Below are 23,847 nucleotides of genomic sequence, written 5' to 3'. Positions count from 1 at the left end.
TTTCTGCTTACATGACCTGATAATCACACCCAGCGAACATGATCAGCACTTACAGCAACCGCAGCTATATCTTTCTGACAATATAGATAGTTTGATAGGGCGAAAAACAGTTTAAGCTTAGTAGCTGAATGTTTAAATGAGTTCCTGAGCCATGCAAAATAAAAGTGTATGGGAGATTCAAGGTAAAAGCTGAAGCAGATCTAATTCATTGTTATGTAAATACTATAGAGGAAAACCATAAAGAACAAATTGAGAATATGAGACTGTATATGATACTGCTTTCCACACTGCCAATTTACATGTGTTTTATTCTTGGACTTTTTCTGCAACATGCAAAAAATGGTTACCCTAGCAACTGCCACATGTTACTCAGTTTATTTCTGAGATACAGAGCAGCCTATAAAAGAATAATACTGTGCACTTTTATCAGGATCTCTCAGCACCACAGAGAATTGGGAACTAAGTGTCACAACATGTACATGTATTTTCTCAAAGTTTTAAGAAGGCATATTAAAGAAAGAGTAGTTGTATATATTTCACATGCGTCTTTTTCAATCTTATTTTCTTTATTGCTTTATGTGTATATTAAAAACAAAGATTAAGAGTTGTATGGAGAAAAATGTATACTCTGTCCAACCTGACGGTTGTTTTCTGCATTGTCTTTTTATTACAGTTCTAGTAGACTTCTATATCAAAGAAGTAAAACTTTCAAAACTTCTTTAACGATGTAGGAGATACCATCTTCCAAAGCATAATCATAAGGTAGATCTCCAATTCCCATCATCTGTCAAAAGTTAAGGTTTAGTTCAAAGTAATAATTAAGGCTTTTCACAGTTAATCATTAATTATCTATCCTCCCTCCCCAAAAACGAAGTGAACTCTTTGTTACATGTCTAGGCCCTATATAATTTATCAGGAGATGTCTTGCACTAGTAGTACGGCATGCTAAAAAGGGATCCAACTGAAGTCAGCTATTAATGAACACACCTTAAGGAAAACTCTATCATTCTTTTGCTTTTGCTGGAAAGAGGCCTCTCTGTCCACCTGAGATCCACAGCCCAGCTCCTAGAGACAGACCTTTTTCCAAGCAGTCAGCACAGGAATCAAGCCAGGACTCATGATTTATAAGTTACAGGTCAAGTGAGGAATCTTAACCTTTTTTTCCCATCTCCCAGTGCATTTTTTTCTGGTTTCTACAGGAAAAGAACTTGGTGAAATCCTGACTCCTCATTCCAAATACATGATTGTGCCCATCCAGATAATAAAAATATTTCTAAATTTGTACTTGAAACAGAATAATCTAAAATTAAAAAGTCTTTGAGTTTAAATAAGCATTTATATGTTTGAATATTCATCCCACTAGCTATTTTCACAAGCTCAAACGAGTGAATGCTGCTCTGCCTATTTTACTTGTCTCTGCTGATTTCTTCTATATCATCACGTACCATAGGAAAGAATAAAAAAGCTGAGGAACAGCTCAACAGAAGAAAACAAGATGCACTTTTTCGGCAGTTATCAGGGATGGGGATTTTGTAAAACTTATGAAGAATGGCATTTGGCTAAAACTGCAAATTATAGTGTTAGATTGACAAGAAAAACAACAGCACTTGTAAAAGTACTGAACGGGTTAAAAGTTTTGAAAAGGTCTAGTAGCATAGGAACCTCTTGGATTCAGAGAGTAAACTAATAGAGGTTAATTCTGTATTTATGCTTTGGGAAGAATTCAAGCTAAAAGTGCCTCAGACATTAATGAAGGCTTATGAGATATCTGTGAATTGGACTACGAGTAACATTGATTTCATATATACCTACGTATGTTGAGCAGTCTGAATGCTAAAAGCACATGCTTCCCTTTGGAAGCACATACACTTCAAAAAATAGATACAACAAATTCAGGTGCAATGCTATGCTAGTCCAGAACACACACACACACAAATAAGTGATGAGATTCTTACAACTTAAAATAATTTACCTTTAGTAATACATAAAATAAATTATTCTTTTCATGCTTAGTTTAATCAAACTACAGAAACAAAATAGCAGGGAACACATAAACAGACTTTTTTGCATTCCCTTGGGGCACAATATAGAGTAATCAATTGTAAATTAATTGGGGAAAATTTGTTTTGCATAGCATAGAGAGGCAAAACATTAATTCAGAATCATTTGCTTAATGGCATTTCTAATATGTTATGCATGTATTCAGCCTTGTTCTTTACAGTGAGATGCAAAACAATTACCAAGGATGTAAATACCAATAAACCGTAATCTACATCTCTATTAAACAAGTAAAACTAGAGTAAAAAACCTAGATAATCTTTAATTTCTACCAAGGAACATTCAGAGTAGTTATTTGAGTGTATCAAATCCTTCATCACTTAGTGAGAATTTATAAGGATTTTATTACATTTAGGCACACTCGGTACAGATATGCAAAGCCACTCAAGAGCACAGAGGTTGCATGTTGTACCATCTCTCTCTACGTAAGCATTCAAGTCAGTGCTAGCTCTCCATATGTTACTTTTGTTCTTATATAAACTTAATATCTGCTCTAAGTATACTTTCAATAGAAACCAATACTGATTCTTAATGGTATAAATATATGTGTCTAGAAATTGTTCTCTTTATTTTTAACGAAAATCCTGCTTGTGGTTTGTCTTGTATTGATATAGATAGATAAACAGATAAAATAAATATATGAAATATATGAGATAGAGTAACAAGAGAGAGAAAAAGAAATTTTTGTAAAAGCCACTCTATGGTTAAAGTCTCCAATATGTCTTCAAGGGAAAGCACAAGCACATAAAGTAATAAAAGAAGAATCTGTATAAAAATAACAAGCATTTTGCATTTTACTGGCCTTAAGAAAACTAATTTTAATTGGTGACTTACTGAATATGAGATTCAATAAATGCCATTCTTGCTCTGATTAAATGTCAAGGCCACAGACGTGTTGTTTCAAAGTGAGTGAGCAATAATTTGGTGTGTATAATGAACCTTCCAGATGATTTATCTGCGCAATACTTTTCTATTCTTATCAATGAAACTTCACGATCTGGTGTGTTAAACTGTAACTTCTTTATTATGATATGTTTTGGTCTAATAAAATTTCATTTTTATTTTTAACAGTAGAAGCAAACTGATGCGAACCTAACCTGACTGTGACTAGATGTCTGTCAGTAGACAGAGAGGAAGGAACAGTCAGAAATCTTATTGCTTATATGGAAAAGAGTGGCTTGTGATGATTTTTGCATTTCATATCATAAATGAGATTCAAGAATACCATATTCAAGTTCCTGTCCTCAAATCCACCATTTCCACAGCCAGAGGCATTCTAGGTCAATGTGGTTATCTTAGAAAGATAAGTTTTTTGTGACTCTGTACAAGTCTAAGCTCCAGAGGCACTCTAGGTCCATGTGGTTATCTTAGAAAATGAAGCTCATCACCAGACTATTCTATAATCTATGCCTACCCAGACACAATTGAGCCCTTAGGAATTAATAGACTTTTCTAAGTGGCATAAAAAGCATCTCTCAGCAGAAAAAAACCCACTGTGCACTGGACCATTCTGTTCAAGTTCCTTGCACATAAGAATTCAGGAAATAATTTCTGGAAGTATTTCTGGAAGTATTTCTAGTATTTTTAGAATTTATTTCTAGAACATAGGAAGATAAACCTGGGGAAAAAATGAAAAACAAACAAACAAACAAAAAACCGCCAAACCTTGCAAAGGTTACTGAGATATTCTGACTGATCTTTCAGGACAATATTTGCGTCCTTTTTTTTGCTTTTCAAATTTGTTTGTATGAATAAATCTATGTTCACACAAAAAGCTGTGCAAAATGAATTTAGGGTCTATTACTTGAAGTTGTTCAGCTGCAAAGCAAATTCTGGTTTGGATTCAACAAAGCTCATAAGCAATAGTTTATGAAAAGTGAGTCATTCACTTAGAAAGTAGCTGCAATAGAAGCTACCCTTTATCTAGCGAGGATATATCAAGCTGTAGCCCTATACGTAGTACCTTTTACACAGAGTAAACAGTAAACTCAGAGTATCAAACAACAAATATGAATTATCGTATTTATTCAAATTGTTTAAATGCAAAAAAAAAAAAAAACCTGTTAAAAAGAACATGCAGTTAAATTCTGTAATCTGGAACTGGTAGATGAAATCTAATACATATGACAGCACACTGCAGAAAGTAGGAAACATTGATAACCCAAGGAGACATGGAGCTTAGGCTAGAATTTGAGATCTTTCAGATTATGTGTGATAAAAGCTGAGCTCTTGTAGCAGGCTGATGGCATGGTAATTGCCGGTTTCCTTCTCTCTTTTGGGCCTAGAAAGGACTGAGAAGTCTAATTCTTACCACATGGGTCCCCAAACAGCCATTAGACAGATAGTCTTAGCCTGAGCGAAAAAAAAAGCCCTCAAAGGACAAAGCAATGATTTTTTTTTTTTTTTCTGAGAAGTGCCAGAATTCACCGAGTAGAGCAGAAGTAGAATTAAGTTAACATCAATTCAGTTTTACTTCCAACTCAGTTAACTTCCAAAGATAGTGAGCAAGAGAATGACAAAATAGGGAAAAAAAAAAAGGAAAAAAAGTTCCTTTCTCTTTCCCTTCATCTTACTCTCTCATGTTTGCCTCTGGCAGACAAAATCTGTTACAACTGTTTGTGCCTATAGCTTTCAGAAAAACAACAACGCTTAAATTTATTATGATGTTATCACTTTAAATTGTGCTCAGAATTCTAGCCATCAAAGAGGGAGTTAACAAATTCCTTATAATTCCACAGCTATTTTACAAAGCTAAGCTGCAACTGAAATGACCAAATTAGAAAGAAAGAGAGAGAGAAAGAGAGAAAGAGAGAAAGAGAGAAGGAAAGAAGGAAGGAAGGAAGGAAGGAAGGAAGGAAGGAAGGAAGGAAGGAAGGAAGGAAGGAAGGAAGGAAGGAAGGAAGGAAGGAAGGAAGGAAGGAAGGAAGGAAGGAAGGAAGGAAGGAAGGAAGATCATAGTCATGCTGGAGTTTGATATCTTTTCTTACCAAATACTTTTCTTTTAAGCTCTGAAGCTGACTGGCAGGAAGACTATGAACGCTACATACAGCATCCTCCAAATCAGGACGTGCAAGGCTGGGAGATATGGATGGAGCTACCTTAAGCTGTTTTCCAATCAATAAGTATTCTGAACATTTTCCAGTCACAAAAGCAAATGAGACCACAATTAACCTCAGTCGGATTCTAACACGTCCAAACTGCTGAATACTCTGTGTCCTCCTTTCCCATGGCCAATCTCTGCAACTTTATTTTTTAACTCTACTGACAATATTTGTTTTATAAAGAAATAGATGTGGTATCACAGCAAATGTCAGTGCCCCCATTAATACTGTCACATCAGACAAAAGTCACTAAAATCTGTTGATAATAATTTTGAACATAAAAAAGGATATTTAATAAAGACTGTATTACAATAACAGTTGCTTTAAGTATGTTGCCTGATAGAGCCAAATAATTACCTGCATTTGTCTGGTCCTTATTTGTAAAATCCATCTAACCCTGCAACATTCTTTCTATAACATGAAGAAGAGAGGCCTGACACTTCTTAACATTAAAATATCAAACTAGCATGTGTAGCCTCTGGAATTAGGGTTTTTTCCCCAGTGAAACAAATTCTGTTTCATGCTGCTTAGTTATTGTTATTTTTAAAAGAGAAAGCAATTAAAACCATGGTGAAAAATTCATCGAGAGTGACTTTTGTAACAAAAATATGATAGACTCACTAACAGTAAGATAGGAATGAGCCTATTCCAAAACAATTTGCCTAAACTAATTACCAAACTAATGAAGGCTAATAATTTCAAATCCTAATAACAGCTTGAAAAATATGCTATTTCACAATTAAACAAATGAAGCAGAAAGATTTTTTTCATTAGAATGTGCAGATTTACCTTTCCATTAGATTTCAAGGGTCACATTTGTAGATAATCTACTCTTTTATCTCTACAGTAAAGAAAATAAAACGAACCTTCCCATTCACCAAAAACAATTAGTGGGTTGTAAGGTTCTTTTACATTCTGTAACAAGTTCAGAGGAGAGAAATGTTGCCTCTGTCTCCTTAACAGATCTAGAAATTGAGTCCATATATAGGAAAGAAGTATTTAGGGGCATCAATAGGAGCCTTTCTGCTTTAATAGAATGGAATTCTTCTCTGACACAGTCACAAAGGGGAGGTCCTCTAGCAATTCCTGAATGAATTAAACCCCTGAAAATAGCTTGGAAGACCAGAAAGAGGAACAAATTAAATTCATCAAGATTCCTTCACCTTAACATTGCCTAGGTTATCAGTTTGGCAGGTACACAGTATTACAATGAGATTATTGAGCCTTAAGAAAAAATAACTATGAGTGCTTATCAGCTGAGCATAGTTAATAGTTAACATTTTGATCTGCAAACATTAAGTGAGCATTGCCTATACCAAAACATCCTTGATACCATCCTATTTATTAGATCATCATCCTGGATAGCCATGATACGGAAAAGGATGCACAATCCTGCTGGAGATACATTCAAAAGATCTGTTAACTCTCAACAAAGCAACAATCCATTTCAAAGCAGGAATTCCTTTGGCAAAAAAGGTTTGGTAACAGACCAAGCTACTAATAACACAACCTGCTTGGCCTGTTGTGAAACATTTTTGGACTGGTGCAGATCACTACCTGACAATTTTCAAAGGATTACCAAGCTTTGCTTTATCGTCATCTATGTGTAATTGGAGTCTTCTATTTTTATTTTTTTCAAGGGAATGTTAGGTTTTTGTAACTAAGTAACTATCTCTTCACCTGCAGTAGATTCTCCATCTTTCATTAAAACATTAGACTAATTAATATCATGTTTCTGTGTCCATATGACTCCATAAACCACAAGGACATTAAAAGGGATTTAGACATCCTGACTGTAAAGAGACCTCATCTCAATAATTCGTCAATATTTTGTTCCAAGATAGGCTTTTATTAATTAACTAAAAATGTTTTAAATGTTTTAAAAGTTGACCCTTGAAGAATAATTATTTGTAGTAAAAGAGCAACTAAACAGCAAGTTTATTTGTAACTTATCAATTATCATTCAGTTCTAATGTTTAGCAGCAACACGGGAAATATAATGAAACTAAATGCCAGTTTTCAAGCCAAACATTTTTATGGCCTTTAGGGTATTTTCCTTACTGCTTGTAATGCAAGTCTTGATCAATTCTAAAAGCCTGCTCCTGAAGGACTGCCAAAGCAAGCTATTTCACCTCACAACTGCTCTAAGTTTCTACTCATTACTTCTATAACTTTCAAATGCTACTTCATCTTCCCTGGATGTGGCTCACATTCTCTCTCATGAATGACAGGAGACAGAAAAGAGCATTCTGCCACCTTCAGGGAAATGGTTTTAGGACTTTTCAAGTTCTCAGCCATTCAGATGTGCTGCTTTGCCTATTCATGTAATTGCAGAATAATCTCAACCTTTAACCAACTGCCAGTTACTGGCTGGCCAGTAACTCCAAATCTGGAGATTCAGAATTGCCATTTCAGGAATACATCATGATCATTCGCCACAACCAAGAGTGGAAACTGAACCTGATCAGCCCGGGTTTGAAAATATAGGACTTAGAACATTCACACTGGTCTGCGCTCCCTGTTCCAAATGATAAATGTTAAATCTAGATTTACTTTCAAAATTTGCATTTCCCACATACAATAGAATACCATGATAAGGACAGTTAGCATACTAACACAAGCTTAATGACTGGTATGGATTTTGAACTTCAAATGCTTTCCATGCTTTGTTTTCTTTGCAGAAAGAATGTTAAAGCAATTTCAAGTGACATTTCCATGCTCATTAACAGAGGACACAGAGTCATTTGCAAGGAGACAGGTGGTTTATAACTTCCATCATTATAATATTGAACAAGGTGACAACTATTGCCTGAAGGAAGGATAATTATACAAGAGAACTTAAACTACATATTCAGTTCACTTTTAAAATAACTGGCAGAAAAAGCCACACACCAAAGCCAAATTATCCTCATTTACCTGTTTAAATTATGGTTAACCAAATTAATCCCCAATGTACATTTATTGGTATTGGTTTGTGTATTGCATCAGCTAAATCTATCAAGTGAAGTGGCTATTGGTCTTCAAAAGTATGTGCACTACCAATTACACACTACTGCAAGAAAGTAGACCTACTTATATTTTTAGAGAATCACCTTGTCACTTGAATCTCTTTTTTGAGATGGTGGATCAAATGCTCTTGAGACACTGCCTGCCTGGTTTTAACATACTAGCTGAGGAAGGACTATTTAAGAGGTAAATCTCAGAAAGTCAATATGCTTTAAACTCTTCCATGGTATATGTGTAGTTTTCTTCTCTGAGCTACAGCAACATGTACAGCTTTAAATATTGAAAATTACATGGATGACTTCAAATAAACTCAGGCAACTTTGGTATCTTAACTGCTTTTTTTTCTTATGGAGAACAGTGGAAAATTCTAAAATCCCAAGAGCAATTTCTGAGGTTACTGAACTATACATATCCCTAAAAAAACAAACAAACAAAAAAAGACATCATTCTACCCTTCTGATTCTACTTTCTTCTATTACTTTATGGGATGTACTCTGGAACTTATGGTATGTATCCAGAAATGTCCTTATTTTCTTCAAATGCTTCACATAGGATACAAAGTGTTCTTCCATTATGTTTGCCTGTTATGCTTTTTCCATATGTACTCCTAGTTATTTTCCATACACACTAGTATATATTTTCCATTACCACTAGTCAGTTTCCATACATACACCTAGTTAACTGGGGAGAAAAGTTTATTAATTCAATGAAGTCCAGCAGCAATATGATGGGACAATTTTTGAGAATATTTTTAAGAAGTGGAATAACATTTTTGCAATTAAATCTTCATATGTCCCTTCTTAGTTGATGTATTTTCTTACAATTATCATGTACATTTATGGAGAGAAACGATTCCAGGTTTTTCAATATATATTACTCCTCATTTACCTGTAAAAAATATATCACTGTACTCTAATATTTGTACAAACAACTAACAGCTATTTCTCCTCTTTTGTCAACAGATCTAAAATTGTTTTACAGAAGAAGCAGTATTCTTTTTTCATAGTTTCCTTTCACAAAGATTTGCTATCATTTTCCTCATACTAACTAATTCTGCTCTAATACCAATTTATTTTACTGAACCTGAGTGGCCAGAACCGTATACAGCATTTAATGAGTTCTTAACTGTAGCTGATAAACTAAATTAACAGGTTTTGGCATTCTAGTGCCAGTGGTCCTCCTATGAGTAGACAAGCATACCGTGTCTTTCTCCTTACTTCTGATATTCCCTCTGATGTTTTCCAACTTTGAAGCAGAAATTATTACTAGACCCTGAAAGCATAATTTGTCATTACACACTATTGAAATGTCACACTGTTGAAATATCTATCTTTCTTTACTTATTCAAGTGGTTTTACTGCTGGAAAAGAGAACCATGCCATTGTCTGAAAGCAGAAAGGCTGAAGTCAGACTTAAAAATAAATGTCTTGCAATAAAAAAGCAGGTTGCTTTAATTTAACATTATCATTATTACAAAACTATGCCTAATCTGTCTTTGGAAGGACAAACTGGAAGGACAATTTGAAATGGTTCATCTATCCCACTTCAACACCAGTGATGAACAAAAGTGTTCATTCTATCATTCCATAATCACCACTAATAGGATCTTTTCAGTATCTTAATTCAAACTTCTCTTTTGTTCACTTTGAAGAGTCATTTTTCCCATAGCAAGATGCATTTTATCGCACAAATATATCTGCACATCTCTATCATTCCTATCGTAATATGCGAGGTATCATTCCTCTGTGTCTTACATTATGCACCTACAGCAGATATGTCTATGCCTAGTCTTTGAATCATAAGTAGGAATCACAACAAAATGCAAGAGAAATTATGCTTGTTGAGGAAAATCTAGCGCAAGCTTGGAGTACAAGTGATCACAATCTGGTTGATTGACTTGAATACTTGAACAGTAAATATTGGTCAAAATTCTCTGGGAGATCAGAACATTAATTTTAACATGGCTGTCAGATTTGGCATCCAAAATGCAGAATTGTGATGTAAAAGGATGATAGATGTTGGATAGCTAAGACAGACATACAAAACCAAGATGTAGCTATATCATGTAAGTTTCATAATCAAGATAACCCTGTTCAGTGACATGGTAATGAGCCAAATCATCGAACATTTAAGGATTGAGTGAATTTTTCACTTTACACAGAATAAAACCCCCAACTTTTAAAATAATAGGAAACACTAAAAGGATTGTGCATTGGGAAAAAATGGAGTGGGGCAGGTAGCTATGAATCTATACGTGTTGGAGACGTACAACAGTTTAAATAAATTTGCAATTTTGAAAGGAAAAGAAAAAAACACTTGAAAGAGGATTCAGTTACTGTTCCAGGAACTATATGATTATTTAGCTGTAGTGTCACACACAGTAGAAGGGATACCGTACTTAACTGTAAGTGTTGCTATTTATTTGTCTTGTATTTATCCTCTTTCTTCTGGTCTTATTTTAAAAAGCAAATCGTAAAGAGAAAATAAGATCAGCATTTTAATGTATTCACTTCTGGGGAAAAAAAGAAATGAACCATGATAATCCTATAGTGTGGATTAGCCCTGACGAATGGGTCATAAAAGCACAAAAAGCAATAATTTCAGGTCTGAACATAACGTTAGTGTTGCAAATCATATAAAAGAAACTTAACATGTAATGTTATTAATGAGATGCTCAGCTGAGCAAAAACTGTAATTAAAACTAAATACAAATCAAAATACTTTCTGCAATCAGAAATGACAGTATCTCTATGAGCTGGTAATTTATGAGTATGCATAAATCACTCCAACTTATATAAAACACAGCAGAAAACAGAAATTTTATTTCCTAATCTTTATAATAATATTCTGCTTTATGCATTGTCAGGTTTTGCATCCTGAAATTGTTTTTCATCAATCCATTTCCCTACACTGCCTCAAGCAAGATTAAAAAAAAAAAAAAAACCAAAAAAACAAACTTATCCATTCCTTTTGAACAATATATTGTGAACCTGATTCCCCAGGTGGCTCAGATTGAAAGTAATCACCCAATATATTCACAATTATAAAGTTAAAGCAATTCAGACTAATTTTGTAGGAAAATTCATGACATAGAAAATATTATCTCATCCACTACTGGCACCTCAAAAATAAATTATTTCTGGTTTTCAGTAAGGAGTTTCTGCTTACTATAAGGGCAAGCAATACATTTTTTCCCTTCAAGGATGTCAAAACACATTCCGTGTAACATGTTATAAGTATACATCAAGTACTGGCTGGGACTGTAGCACGATGTTCCTGATATAACTGCATTCATTAGGCCCTTTTATATCTTTAGATTATTGTAGTTGCTAATCAGTACAGTGCACACTGGAAATGATTTTTTTTTTTTTTTAAATTATTATAAGGGCATTTACCTTGACATGTCCCTTTCCCAAAACAAATCATAAATATACCAAAAACTAAAAGGTGAATTCAATAAACATTAGGAGTCTGGCATTAAAGATTGATGAATTAAATGAATTTAGGTCTTTCAAGCCTAAATCTTTGTTATTGAAAAAATATAGAATGGAAATTGTAACTACTAAAATTTTCAGGTTTATTATTACGCAAATTTTTCCCATGATAAATCAAAAAAAGATAAATTCCCAAGGAAAATATTATGTGCTATGTACAGCCACTATCTTTCTCTGTCTTTATTACAACTACCTGAACACACCTATTTCTATGTTTTAGGCATATTTAATATTTACATTCGAAGAACCACAAATAAAAATTAAATATATAATTTTTAAAAACCCAAATGCAAAATGCAGATTTTGCCAATAGCTCTGCTGGATTTTGGCTAGGCTTCTTTACTGGTCAAATGTACTACAGACCCCCCAGAATCAGCATGGTAGCTTTCTAGAAAAGCAAGCCCAAACTGGTCTCACTCATCTTTAGCTCTGGCCATCTGCTTGAAGCATCTGGTAACTGGGTACATTCACCCACATCCAGAACGTGACTGCTCTCTTGCCAACTATGTGCCTAGGTAACTGCCAATATGTGCTTCTCCACTGCTAACATGACAACTGTCAAAAAGAAGTTGAACATGTACGAATAAATCTAAATTAAACTAACACATTACTTTCCCAAGTTACAGCAATAGTTTTTTTGACATAATTGCTTGATAATGGCAATGATAAATAAGTCACTTACTTAACACAGTGAAACCTTTCCAAGGCTAAGAACTATAACAGGATCTAACCAAAGGTATAAGCACTTTGAAAAGTTATTTTCAACATCTAATCCTTGCTATTTTCTCTGACAACTAGCAAATATATATATGTGCAGCTATTATTTAAGAAAAAATCAAAACAAGTAATACTAGCAATGAGTTAAATTTTTAGATAAAAACATCAGAATTATACATTCAATATCTGATTTAAGAAGAAGAAATAAAATAAGAAATCAGTTCAGATTCTCTTCAAAGTTTCTTTTACAATTAATCTAAGAATATAAAATTATTAGATGTAGTCTAACTGCCACACATTAAAAATATTGCAAGAGGATTTGGAATGCCATATCAGAAATTAGAGCATAAATGACAGATTATAACAGAAATGGTAAAAAGAAATGTGCGACTTCCATTGAAATTCATCATCTTGTCATGTAAATATAATTTTCTAATACCTCTGCTCACTCAAAAAGAATGCCTAAAAATTATTTTGTGCACTTCATATGAGCAGAAGAAGTAAAAAAAAAATGAGGTAACTGTAATTACTGAAATGATTAATTCCTTTATCAACTATCATCAAACAAACTTTTTGTCTTCTTTTGCTATGACATTTGTGAAAAGGTCAAATGTGTTCAGTGGCTAGGGAGTGTGCAAGTAAAATTTAACAGCACATGAGAGAGAGATCTACAGACAGAAAATCTAAAATCAAAGCCTGGAAAAGTAATCCAGGATCATGATAGTAAACTACTAGACTATGGTCAGAGGAAAAGAATAAAACTGAGGATATTCAGAGATTGTAACAGTGACTTTTTTTTTTTTTTCTTCTTGACCTGTCTGAATCATCAGTTGTCCCTCTTCCTGTATTTAAATTTTAAGCTCCGTGGAGTAAAATTCAGTTTTGTTTTGCAGCACAAGACGGCGTGGTCCTTAGCCACCACTATGACTCCCATGCACAATGCTGCTGCTGCCACCAAATTAATAACAGTAACAAAATTATATACTATTCTATATAACTATACTATATACTATTTCTATGAAGTGCTGTGATTATGATTGACAAACACCTTACTTCACATGCAGGTGGTCCCATAGTTATCTGCCATTCCACGGTCAGTCATGGTAATCCAGTTTAAAATAGGTTAGGAAACAAGTGCTATAGAATTTCCATCCTCCCACTTTTAAAAAAAGGGTTTGAAAATGTTCATTTAAGTCCATACATAAATATTCCTTTGGTTTACATTTTACCTTTTTGTTTTCATTGCATCTATTTTAAATACTGTATTTTCAAGCTTTATGATTTATTATATTGCAATGTTTTCCAAAATATTGTAATGTAATTGTTGACTGATACAAGAAATAGAACTACGGTACGTTGTTAATGAATTGTAGATGGTGCTAATTCCTCTGATATCTATTAAATTGCATTAAGATACAGTAAACAAGAGGACAAGGATAGTAGACCAGACTCAATTAGTGAAAGAGAAAAGATAAATCTTGTGTAAATTTAGCTGATCATAATCTATCTTTATTTGTGAAATAAAGTAACCTTTAAGCACATGATGTCCATGGATATAAAGAACTTTTAATGATGTGTAAAATCTTGTCATTCTTATCTTGAAATGGTCTAAGGTGTGAGAATTTGTCCTGTTTTACAGTCATATTGAACATTTTAAACTTGTAGCTTTCCCTCAGGCAAATTTATTCCAAGTAAGGAAAAAAAATGATAAGGAGGTGTAACAAGTTCACAAAATAAACATAAACACATATGCCGAAATAATTATTCAGACATTGCCTCTAGGGTTAAATACATGTAGCTTTGCCATTTCCTTTATAGCTTGCACTTAATGCTATTCAGGGCCAGCCTTAAGTTCTAAAAATCAATCATTAGAAAAAAAAGTAAAGTAGATTTGCAAAATTAGTCAACATCTCAACAGGAAAGCCTAGTCAAAATTTTCAAACATGTCCAGATATTTCATATAGTCACTTTTGAGGTTTTCAAAGAGATTGTCAGAAACACACTAATTTCCAAAAATCCTCATTCGTGTTTTAATGTGAGACTACGTTAGCTATATGTAAGAATACAAAACACTAAGAGCATATTATAGTGAACTGTTAATTTGTCTTTGTAAAGAGAAACAGGATTCTGTATGAAACTCTGCTCCAGAGAGTGGAATGAAAGCAAGACTACATATGCTAGCTAGAAATTCTTTGCGTTTTTACAAAACTTATATAATTTCCAGCAACTGTATCAGACCAGCTAGTAAAGCTTACTTCTAGAAATATTTTATTTCAAGACTGGTTCTGTTATGAAAATCTATTATATTATCTTCTTGTCACAAACTTCCTGTATATGTTTCAACAAAAACATCCTAGTTACATTTTTATAGAGAAGAAAACCCATATTTTTGTGTCAATTTTTGAAATAAGTCAAATGCATAAGTTGTTGTATCTTTTTATTCATTGTGCTGTAATAAAAAATTCCCTGAGGATACTTTTTAAAAAAAAAAAAAATCGATGATACAACAAAGAAGGAAGAATTGCCTTATAAAATTGTCAGAAAGATATTAAATGTCCAAACTTAAGCCTGTATATTTCCACAACTAACACTTAAAACACCACCAACAACAACGAGACCCAAAAAACCTCTAAGTGCTGTAACTACAATCGGGCGAGGTATGAAATGTGCCATGCCCAATTTTTGGTTAGTGACATTTCCAGATTTCTGTCCCTAGAACTGCTCAAAGTGGTTATAATGACAAGAATTGAGAAGTGGCTCTTTCAGTTGATGTGTTTGAAAGGTAGCTTTGTATGAACAGCTGTGTTTTCAAAATGCTTGCCACCTCTAAATTGGTCCTTGTGAAGTGAACTGTTTGCCTTATTGCCAGCAGGGCACATTGCAGTGTAGCTGCTGCATTTTTAGGTTTTATCACTGTCTCTCTAACTGCTGAAGTGGAAAAGAAAGATTGCCAAAACCTGACGTGTTTCTTTTCCTTTCTGCCCACTCTGACTTGGTTCTTAGCTGTCTGTTGCTCCAGTGATGAGAAACGTTGCTCAGTTTATTCATTCACTGAATGTCTTTTTCCAGCTCAAATAATGGTGATACCCTCTTGTAAACCAAGGCTCCAGCTGTCAATAGCAGTAAATGAAACAAACCTAATTAAGACATACCAATCATTGTCTACACAAGAGATAATTAGGCTGCAAAAAGTCAGACACAACAGGGTGCATTTTTCTAAAAGCAAGAGATAATACCTTAAAAGCAAGAGGCACATCATATTTAGAAAGACAGTAAGTACGGATTGCAATAGGGATGCACTTCCAGAAGAAATTAAATAATTTGTCCACAAAGATTTAAACAACTTTAGGGCAGAAGTTCTGGTACAGGAAAAAAAAAAAAATACTGAATGTCATTACCAATAAGCAATACTAACTTTTTAGATGCAGACTCTGTTTAGACTTTTTAGTTGCAGACATTAAGAAGCAAATCATACCATTTTGTCTGAATGAGGAAATATATGTACAATCAGAGTGCACATAAAGATTTATAAATGCAGCTGGGTAAAGAATTACATCAAAGACTCCAAAACTATGATGCACAGCTCCTGCTGCTGCTTGTGTGAAAACACTTATCCCACAGCTCGGCTTACTGGTGATAATTTGCTGCTGAGCCTCATCTCTATAAGCTTTTCTTTTGTGCACCATAGTAGGTACAAGTTTAAGAATCGCTTGCACCACATGAAAAATCTTGAGAGGTCACCAAAACCCACTAACAAAAGATCTATAATAAAAATAATATTTTTGCTTAACAGGTAATGTTGATATAATTGCATTATTTGAATTAACTTTTTTTTTTTTTAAGAAAATATCTACTTTTCCACAGAAACCTCTGTGTATGTAAATCTCAGATACTTTAAATACTACTCAAAGGAACAGGACAAATAACTTTCAGGGTCTCTTTGTCCTTCTTATTAGTACCTTTAAAACTGGACATTTGAAATGCAAAATTTTCACATAAAACTCCAGATGGTACAAAGCACTTAGCTTTAAAGCACTGGAACCCATTAATAAAAATTCTGAAAATTACTGTTAGTAAGAGTATTTCAATTTAATCTTTTTTTAGTGTTATCAGTACATATTTATTATTATCAATACATTAATGAAGAAAGGGAATCAATGCATGCCCAAAGTTCAAAGTATCACAAAGTTAAATGCTTATTTTCCAGTACAAACATTTATCTCTGTGACGCTACATTCTTCAAGGAAATTGAACTTCAGTTACAGTTTATAGTGTTGAATGCAAGATACTAATTTACATGAGGTTTATTTTGTTACAGTAAACTGCAGCTCACTTCTCAGTTCAAATGGTTTATACACACCTCAGAGTTAGAAATTAATTACATACACACGCACACACATAATCAATACAACCAGTTTGATTCTGAGTTTTCATCTCTTCAAGTGGTACCAGAAAACTTCATATCAGTAATCCGTGTTTTTTCACCTTCTCTGTCAACATTGTATATCAGAGTCACACAATAATACTATTACAAACAAATATAAGACCAACAAAAATGTTTTGCCACTCAAATGATTCTATACAATTTTTGCTGTGCATTTCACTGCTTCACTTTTTTTGTATACTATGTCATATGATGTGTACTACAGTCATATGATTTAGTTTTAGGTTGTTCTGCGAGGAGCAGGAAGTTGGACTCGATCTTTCCAACTTGAGATATTCTATTCTATGATTCTATGATCTCGTAAGCCACCATGGATGTCCATACCACTCCAGAAACATTCTTTTATTCCACACCTTGAATGATAGTTAATCCCAAATCATTTCATGCAAATTAATACATAGATATGACACTATTTAAACCAAAATTCTTTCTGAAGTGAAACAATGTATTTTGGAATGATGACTGTGCAGGCTGGGAGACAGTGTGAAAATTATTCTACAATCTGTTATTCAAGGCACTCAACCCCAGTGAATATTTTATACAAGGCAGAAGCACTTTAACTGGAGAAATAAGAAAGATTTATGCTGGAACACCATATGAGCTTGAGCTGGTGGCTTATTAGCTGGAGCATTCACCAGAAAGAGAAAAGACATCAGATTAAATCATAAAGAAGAAGAATTTCTACCTGGATCTCCAACCTCTTCTTTTTTGCAGCCTTTTGCAGAAAGCCAACTGTGATATATATGACATGAAAATGACCACTGATGCCCTTGGTTTTGGCTTGAGAATCCCATAAAAGCTGAAGTATAAACTCAGGAGTATAAACTCAAATCCAGGAGTACATCGGCTCTATGTACACAAAAATGTAGTAGTTTATGTGCTTTAACTGGTTCAACCTCTCAGGTACCTGGGAGACACATGAAAAGTCTATCTGGGTCCACACCTTACTCTTTACAGTGGCCAGTAGCAAATGTCCAGGGAGGAGAAGAAAAACAGCTATGTAGTTATACTTCCCTGGAACATTTTCCCAGTACCTCTACTGAGCAGAAGTCCCTGAGCATCATAGTGGGATCAAAATGCTGAGATTTGATAGCTGCAGTAGCAGTCTGTTGAATCTCAATTAATTTACTATTCAGATAAGATTTCCAATGACCTTTCAATTATTAGAAGCTTACATTTTGTATTTGCCATGCTTACAGATACATTTTTAACATGCATTCCAAATAAAATTCCAGAAGTCAATGGGACATGTGCTTTAGAAAGTGCATCAAGAACACGACTCAAAAATTCTTGCCCTCCCCCCCATCCTCTTTGCTCCCTACACAGTAAATTACATCTGTGCATTTGGTATAGAATGATTTCTACCGAGATCTTTAGTAAATGGGACAGTATTCCATATAGGTGTATCACCTTGCCTCCTGGTGGCAAAATAAAGAGTAAATTATAGGCATTAACTGTCCAATGCAAAGCTTTACTTTTCTGCAAGCTTTAAGTTCATCTCATTTCCCAGAACAAAGGAACAGATTACATTTTTACTATTTCAGTCAGCATGTCTTTGCATTTCAACATAAACTGGGCCATTTGCATAAAAACATATTATTAATCCTCAAAACAGCAGAATGTTTTCTGTATGTTTATCTCACACATTGTCTGTTCACTTTATTAATACCCTTACACGTTAAAATAAAATATGAAATGTCCTTAAATGTACATAACACAAAGAGCAGCCTCAAACACTTTGCAAATGTACTTTAAATTGGCCCAGTGCTCATGTCACTCAACATGGTGCAACACGTTTCCTCTGAGCCCATATGGAATACCTACGTGGTCAATATGTCCAGTCCTCCCGAGCCTGGAAAGGAAACCTGAAATCCAAACCCTTGACACTTGACTTCTGTAATTCTGTCTATCCATACCAGCAACACTTCAAAAGTTATTTATCAATGTCAATGAAGCATTGATCGTATATTACAGTTTGTAAACAATGTCACTGTGAATTTTAACACCAGAGGCAAGGGGAGAAAGGGCATAAATGTGTATCATATGACAGTCTTCTGAGAGAAAGTCCATTTAAACTTAGTGCAGAGTCTATATTCTGAAGCAAATGAAGCAGTTAATGTGTACTACTTCATATATGAAGCTTTTGAATTATATGACTTGGAACACAATGTACACTCATGTTAGGATTGGGGGATTTACCCCAGAAAAAGCAAGTAAATACCAAAAATCTGGAGAGGACACATTTGATGTTGCAAGATGCTAAAGCTTCAGTCTTTACTATAATTTGGGACATGAAGACAATCTGCAACTTCATAGCAAAATTCAGATTCTTGCAGAGCTACACAAAGAAGCAGTTGCTATTGTAGATTTTTTTTTTTCCTTCTTAGCATTCTAAAGATACTTTTCTGTTCTTATTATTCCTTGCAATTGAAGTCATTGAAGCCAAAATAAGCAAGCCAGTAACTAGCCTGGATTTGCCAAGATGACGAGCTATTTATTATGAGGTATATATTTGTTTCTAATTATTGCTTTAAAGAAAAAAAACCAACTTTTCTTCCTAAACAGCATCTATGAAAAGAATTAGAAAATTATAAAACCTGTGGATTATCAATTTTGTACATTTCTGTATAAATATCTCACAGACTTGCCGAAGAATGTCATCATTAGCAACGTATATTAACCCCACCATTTCTTTTTCCTCTGAATACATATAAATTATGTTCTTTATAAACTTCATGTTCAAAAGTTAAATATTCATGCTCTGTAGGATTTTGCTCAGTGTTTACATTTTCAAAGCCAACAGAACTCAGTCTGCTTCTAGTGATAACTGAAAGAAAAAAGAAAATATTTTAAAGGAGCATAAAATATGTAGAAAAATCTCACTGATATATTTTGCTTTATACTTTGTGGATCTTCATCTTTCTGCAGAGCAATGCTCCACTGGATGTATGACAAGCTACAAGTCTAAAGATATATTACTATATTAACTTAATTTATGCTATCTGGATACCACTACAATACTCTAGGTACCACAGTCATTTTCTTTTCTTACTTGCAATAATTAACATTAGAGAGCAAAAGATGGCTAAATTAATTTATAACTTTATAGTTTCTTATACTAATTATTTCCTCTTCTTATATTTTAGGTCATCCTGTCATTCCTGCAAACACTAATCAATCATGGGATTTGAAGTTAATACTACTAAATAAATGAATTGCTTAATCTCCTATGACCATCTATACATATTTCATCTTCACAAAGCTTATCAATTTTATGTCATCAAGGACAGAGTGACCTTCATTTCCACAAAATGCCTCTTACTACTGGACAAGTTGGTTACAAATTTATCACTTATGCTCAGGAAGAAAGTCCTTCGCGATCATCATTTGACAAATGCAAGTGTGTGTATTATCAATTGACCGGGTCATACTGAAATCCAAAACCATAATTGTGGAATACTAAAGGGTCTGTTACTTTTCTGAACATTTGAGCTAAGATGAAGGACATGCAACTCAAAATTAATTTTCTACTTGGCCTAGTTATCACTGCATTAGTACAAGCTGTAGGAAAAAAAGCAGACTGCCCAGAGTCATGTATATGTGAGATCAGACCATGGTTCACCCCCAGGTCTGTGTATATGGAGGCTCCAACAGTGGACTGTAATGATTTAGGCCTTTTTAATTTTCCAGCCAAACTGCCTGCAGACACACAGGTTCTACTTCTACAGACGAATAATATTGCAAATATTGAACATTCAGTAGACTTCCCAGTGAATTTAACTGGTCTAGATTTATCTCAGAACAATTTATCCTCAGTGACCAGTATTAATCTTAGAAAGATACCACAGTTGCTTTCAGTGTACCTTGAAGAAAACAAGCTTACTGAACTCCCTGAAGAATGTCTTTCTGGACTCCACAATTTACAAGAGCTTTATATTAATCATAACCTGCTTTCTGTGATTGCACCGGGAGCTTTCATAGGCCTCAATAATCTTCTCAGACTTCATCTCAATTCAAATGGTCTGCAAATGATCAACAGGAAGTGGTTTGAAGCTACTCCTAATCTTGAAATTCTCATGATTGGAGAAAACCCAATAATCAGAATCGAAGATATGAACTTTAAGCCTCTTATCAATCTGCGCAGCCTAGTTTTAGCAGGCATAAATCTCACTGAAATACCAGATAATGCTTTGGCTGGCCTTGACAATTTAGAAAGCATCTCCTTTTATGACAACAGATTTGTTAGGGTGCCTCACATTGCTCTTCAAAAGGCTACAAATCTTAAATTTCTGGATTTAAACAAGAATCCCATTAACAGAATACGACGAGGAGATTTTAGCAATATGCTGCACCTAAAAGAGTTAGGAATTAATAACATGCCTGAACTGATTTCTATAGATAGTCTTGCTGTTGATAATTTGCCAGATTTAAGAAAAATAGAAGCTACCAATAACCCGAGATTGTCATACATTCATCCAAATGCATTCTACAGACTTCCCAAGCTGGAATCGCTCATGCTCAACAGCAACGCGCTGAGTGCCCTGTACCGCAGCACAATAGAATCCTTGCCTAACCTCAAAGAAGTAAGTATACACAGCAATCCTATTAGATGTGATTGTGTCATCCGCTGGATTAACATGAATAAAACAAACATTCGCTTCATGGAGCCAGAGTCCCTGTTTTGTGTAGATCCTCCTGAATTCCAAGGCCAGAATGTGAGACAGATACATTTCCGGGAAATGATGGAAATCTGTCTCCCCCTGATAGCTCCTGAAAGTTTTCCATCTACTCTGGATTTAAAAACTGGCAGCCATATTTCTTTACATTGCAGAGCAACAGCAGAACCAGAACCTGAAATCTACTGGATAACACCATCAGGACACAAACTTTTGCCTAATACTGTTTCTAATAAATACTACATTCATTCTGAAGGAACATTAGAAATAAGTGATGTAACACAAAAAGAAAGTGGCTTATACACATGTATAGCAACAAACTTAGTTGGGGCAGACCTAAAGTCAGTCATGATTAAAGTGGATGGCTCTTTCCCTCAGGACAGCAATGGATCTTTAAATATTAAAATAAAAGATATAAAATCTAATTCTGTTTTGGTTTCTTGGAAAGCAAGTTCAAAAATTCTGAAGTCCAGTGTTAGATGGACAGCCTTTCTGAAAGCTGAAAACTCTCAGGCTGCACAGAGTGCTCGAATACCATCTGATATAAAGGTATATAACCTTACACATCTCAATCCATCAACTGAATACAAAATTTGTATAGATATTCCCACTATCTATTCACAGAATAAGAAACAATGTGTGAACGTAACCACAAAAGGACTGGACTTGGCAATGAAAGGCTATGAAAAGAACAACATAATAGGATTCCTTGCCTGCCTTGGTGCTCTTCTGGGAATCATCTCTGTGATATATCTCTACAGTTGCATCTCACGAGAGATGAACTATGATGTTGGACAGAGCTATCTAAAGAATTACCTGAAGAAAGAATCCTTTTCACTCAATGAGCTTTATCCTCCTCTGATCAGTCTTTGGGACACGGGCAAAGAAAAAAGCACAGCAATGGAAGTAAAAGCAACTGTAATAAGTGTACCAACCAATATGTCATAAATATGTCAATATATCACTTAATTTCTGAAATAAAAAGCACATGACTGCATTTGTGCTGAATAAAAAGGCAACAAGAAAAAGTACTTCTTTTAGGAACTAGATGCCTGGACTTTGCTGCTGTTGACAAATGGGAATATGTACTGACTCAGCATAAGACAACGATTTTAACTAACTGGCTTCTAAGGGTATTCTACCAACCAAATACAATTAACTTCATTTTCTAGAACTTTCATGGGACTTTTAAGTCTGGAATACAGTGCAAGTAGCCAAGAACATTTTCTGTATTTTTTTTTAATTATTATATAAAAGTAGTGGAACTGAGCAATACCTCCTCCTGTGCTGTATTACACACTAGCCACGAGTTTTTGCAGTGAACAGATATACTAGGATTGACACATGGTGTAATGAAATGGACAAATTCTGTAGAGTAGATACAGTGAGTATGTGAATTTTTTTTATGAGGAAAATACATTTTTGATTAAAATTAAAATAGTTTTTGGCTTTTTATTTCTTAAAAAAAACCCCACCTCTGTGATCTGTTGTCTGACAATACAAAAAAATCATTCTAATGTCTGATAAAATATCTCCTTATGTATTCTCCTGTTTAAAATGCCAATCTGAGCACATAAGGTATTTTTGCTGGTTTTAGGCTGTATAACCACAATAAACCACACAATAAACATTCTTATTATACTTATCCATAATAATAACCACCACATTTTACATGTTGCTTATTGTGGGAGGAAGAAGAGAGAAGAAGGGTGGGAAGGAGACATAAGACTGATAGTAAAATAGATTGTTAGCTACTGATAACTGCAAGTTTTGAACTGCTTTGGTATTTTCCCAGAACTCTGAAAACTGAATGCAATGTTTACACTCAGATAATAAAATCCAATATTTTGTCTTAGTCAAAAGGGTAATTCAGTTATTAGTAATGGCTAAACTTTACACTGGCCATACAGGGAACTCAGATATCTTGAAGAGTTTAAAAGATATTAAGGTTTTCTTTCTGGACCTGCACGCTTCTATTCAGCAATAACAACAACTGACTAGTTTATAAACCTCCTCAGCTTTCACAATGTAACAAGCAATAAGTGACTGATAGAAACATTATTAGTAGAAATGAATTGAAACAAAACAAAAAGAGAACAATAAATAGCTGACTACTCATATTGAAGCTAAAGTTGTCACGGGAGTAGGACTGGGCCCATAAGCAGCAAATGTGCACAAGAAACTGCTGATCAGAATGTTGATTACAAGCTAAACCCAATTATGTTAGGATGGAAAAAGAGAGTACTCCTAAGCCCAGTAGAGAAAAGACATCTGATCATTAAAATATCTGATGAAAAGATGTGGTACCTCCTAACAAAGAAAGTAACAGCAAAATTTTTATGTTATATTGG

The 23,847-nt window shown here is 34.2% G+C and overlaps 2 protein-coding genes across 2 annotated transcripts in view; one reads left to right on the top strand and one right to left on the bottom strand.

The window, feature by feature from the left end:
• The window catches only part of IMMP2L (inner mitochondrial membrane peptidase subunit 2), a 475,480-nt gene that overhangs the window by 262,351 nt on the left and 189,282 nt on the right, over nucleotides 1-23,847 (bottom strand). The gene's annotated exons all lie outside the window — the stretch shown is intronic.
• On the top strand, nucleotides 20,253-22,965 carry LRRN3 (leucine rich repeat neuronal 3). The gene has a single exon (XM_010299606.2). The coding sequence runs from the start codon at nucleotides 20,318-20,320 to the stop codon at nucleotides 22,442-22,444; it is 2,127 nt and encodes a 708-aa protein (XP_010297908.2). The 5' UTR covers nucleotides 20,253-20,317; the 3' UTR covers nucleotides 22,445-22,965.

The sequence above is a fragment of the Balearica regulorum genome, chromosome 1 (assembly GCF_011004875.1).
Source record: "Balearica regulorum gibbericeps isolate bBalReg1 chromosome 1, bBalReg1.pri, whole genome shotgun sequence".
NCBI lineage: Eukaryota > Metazoa > Chordata > Aves > Gruiformes > Gruidae > Balearica > Balearica regulorum.
The sequence above is the reverse complement of the archived record's forward strand: the minus strand, read 5'-3'. Positions and strand labels throughout refer to the sequence as shown.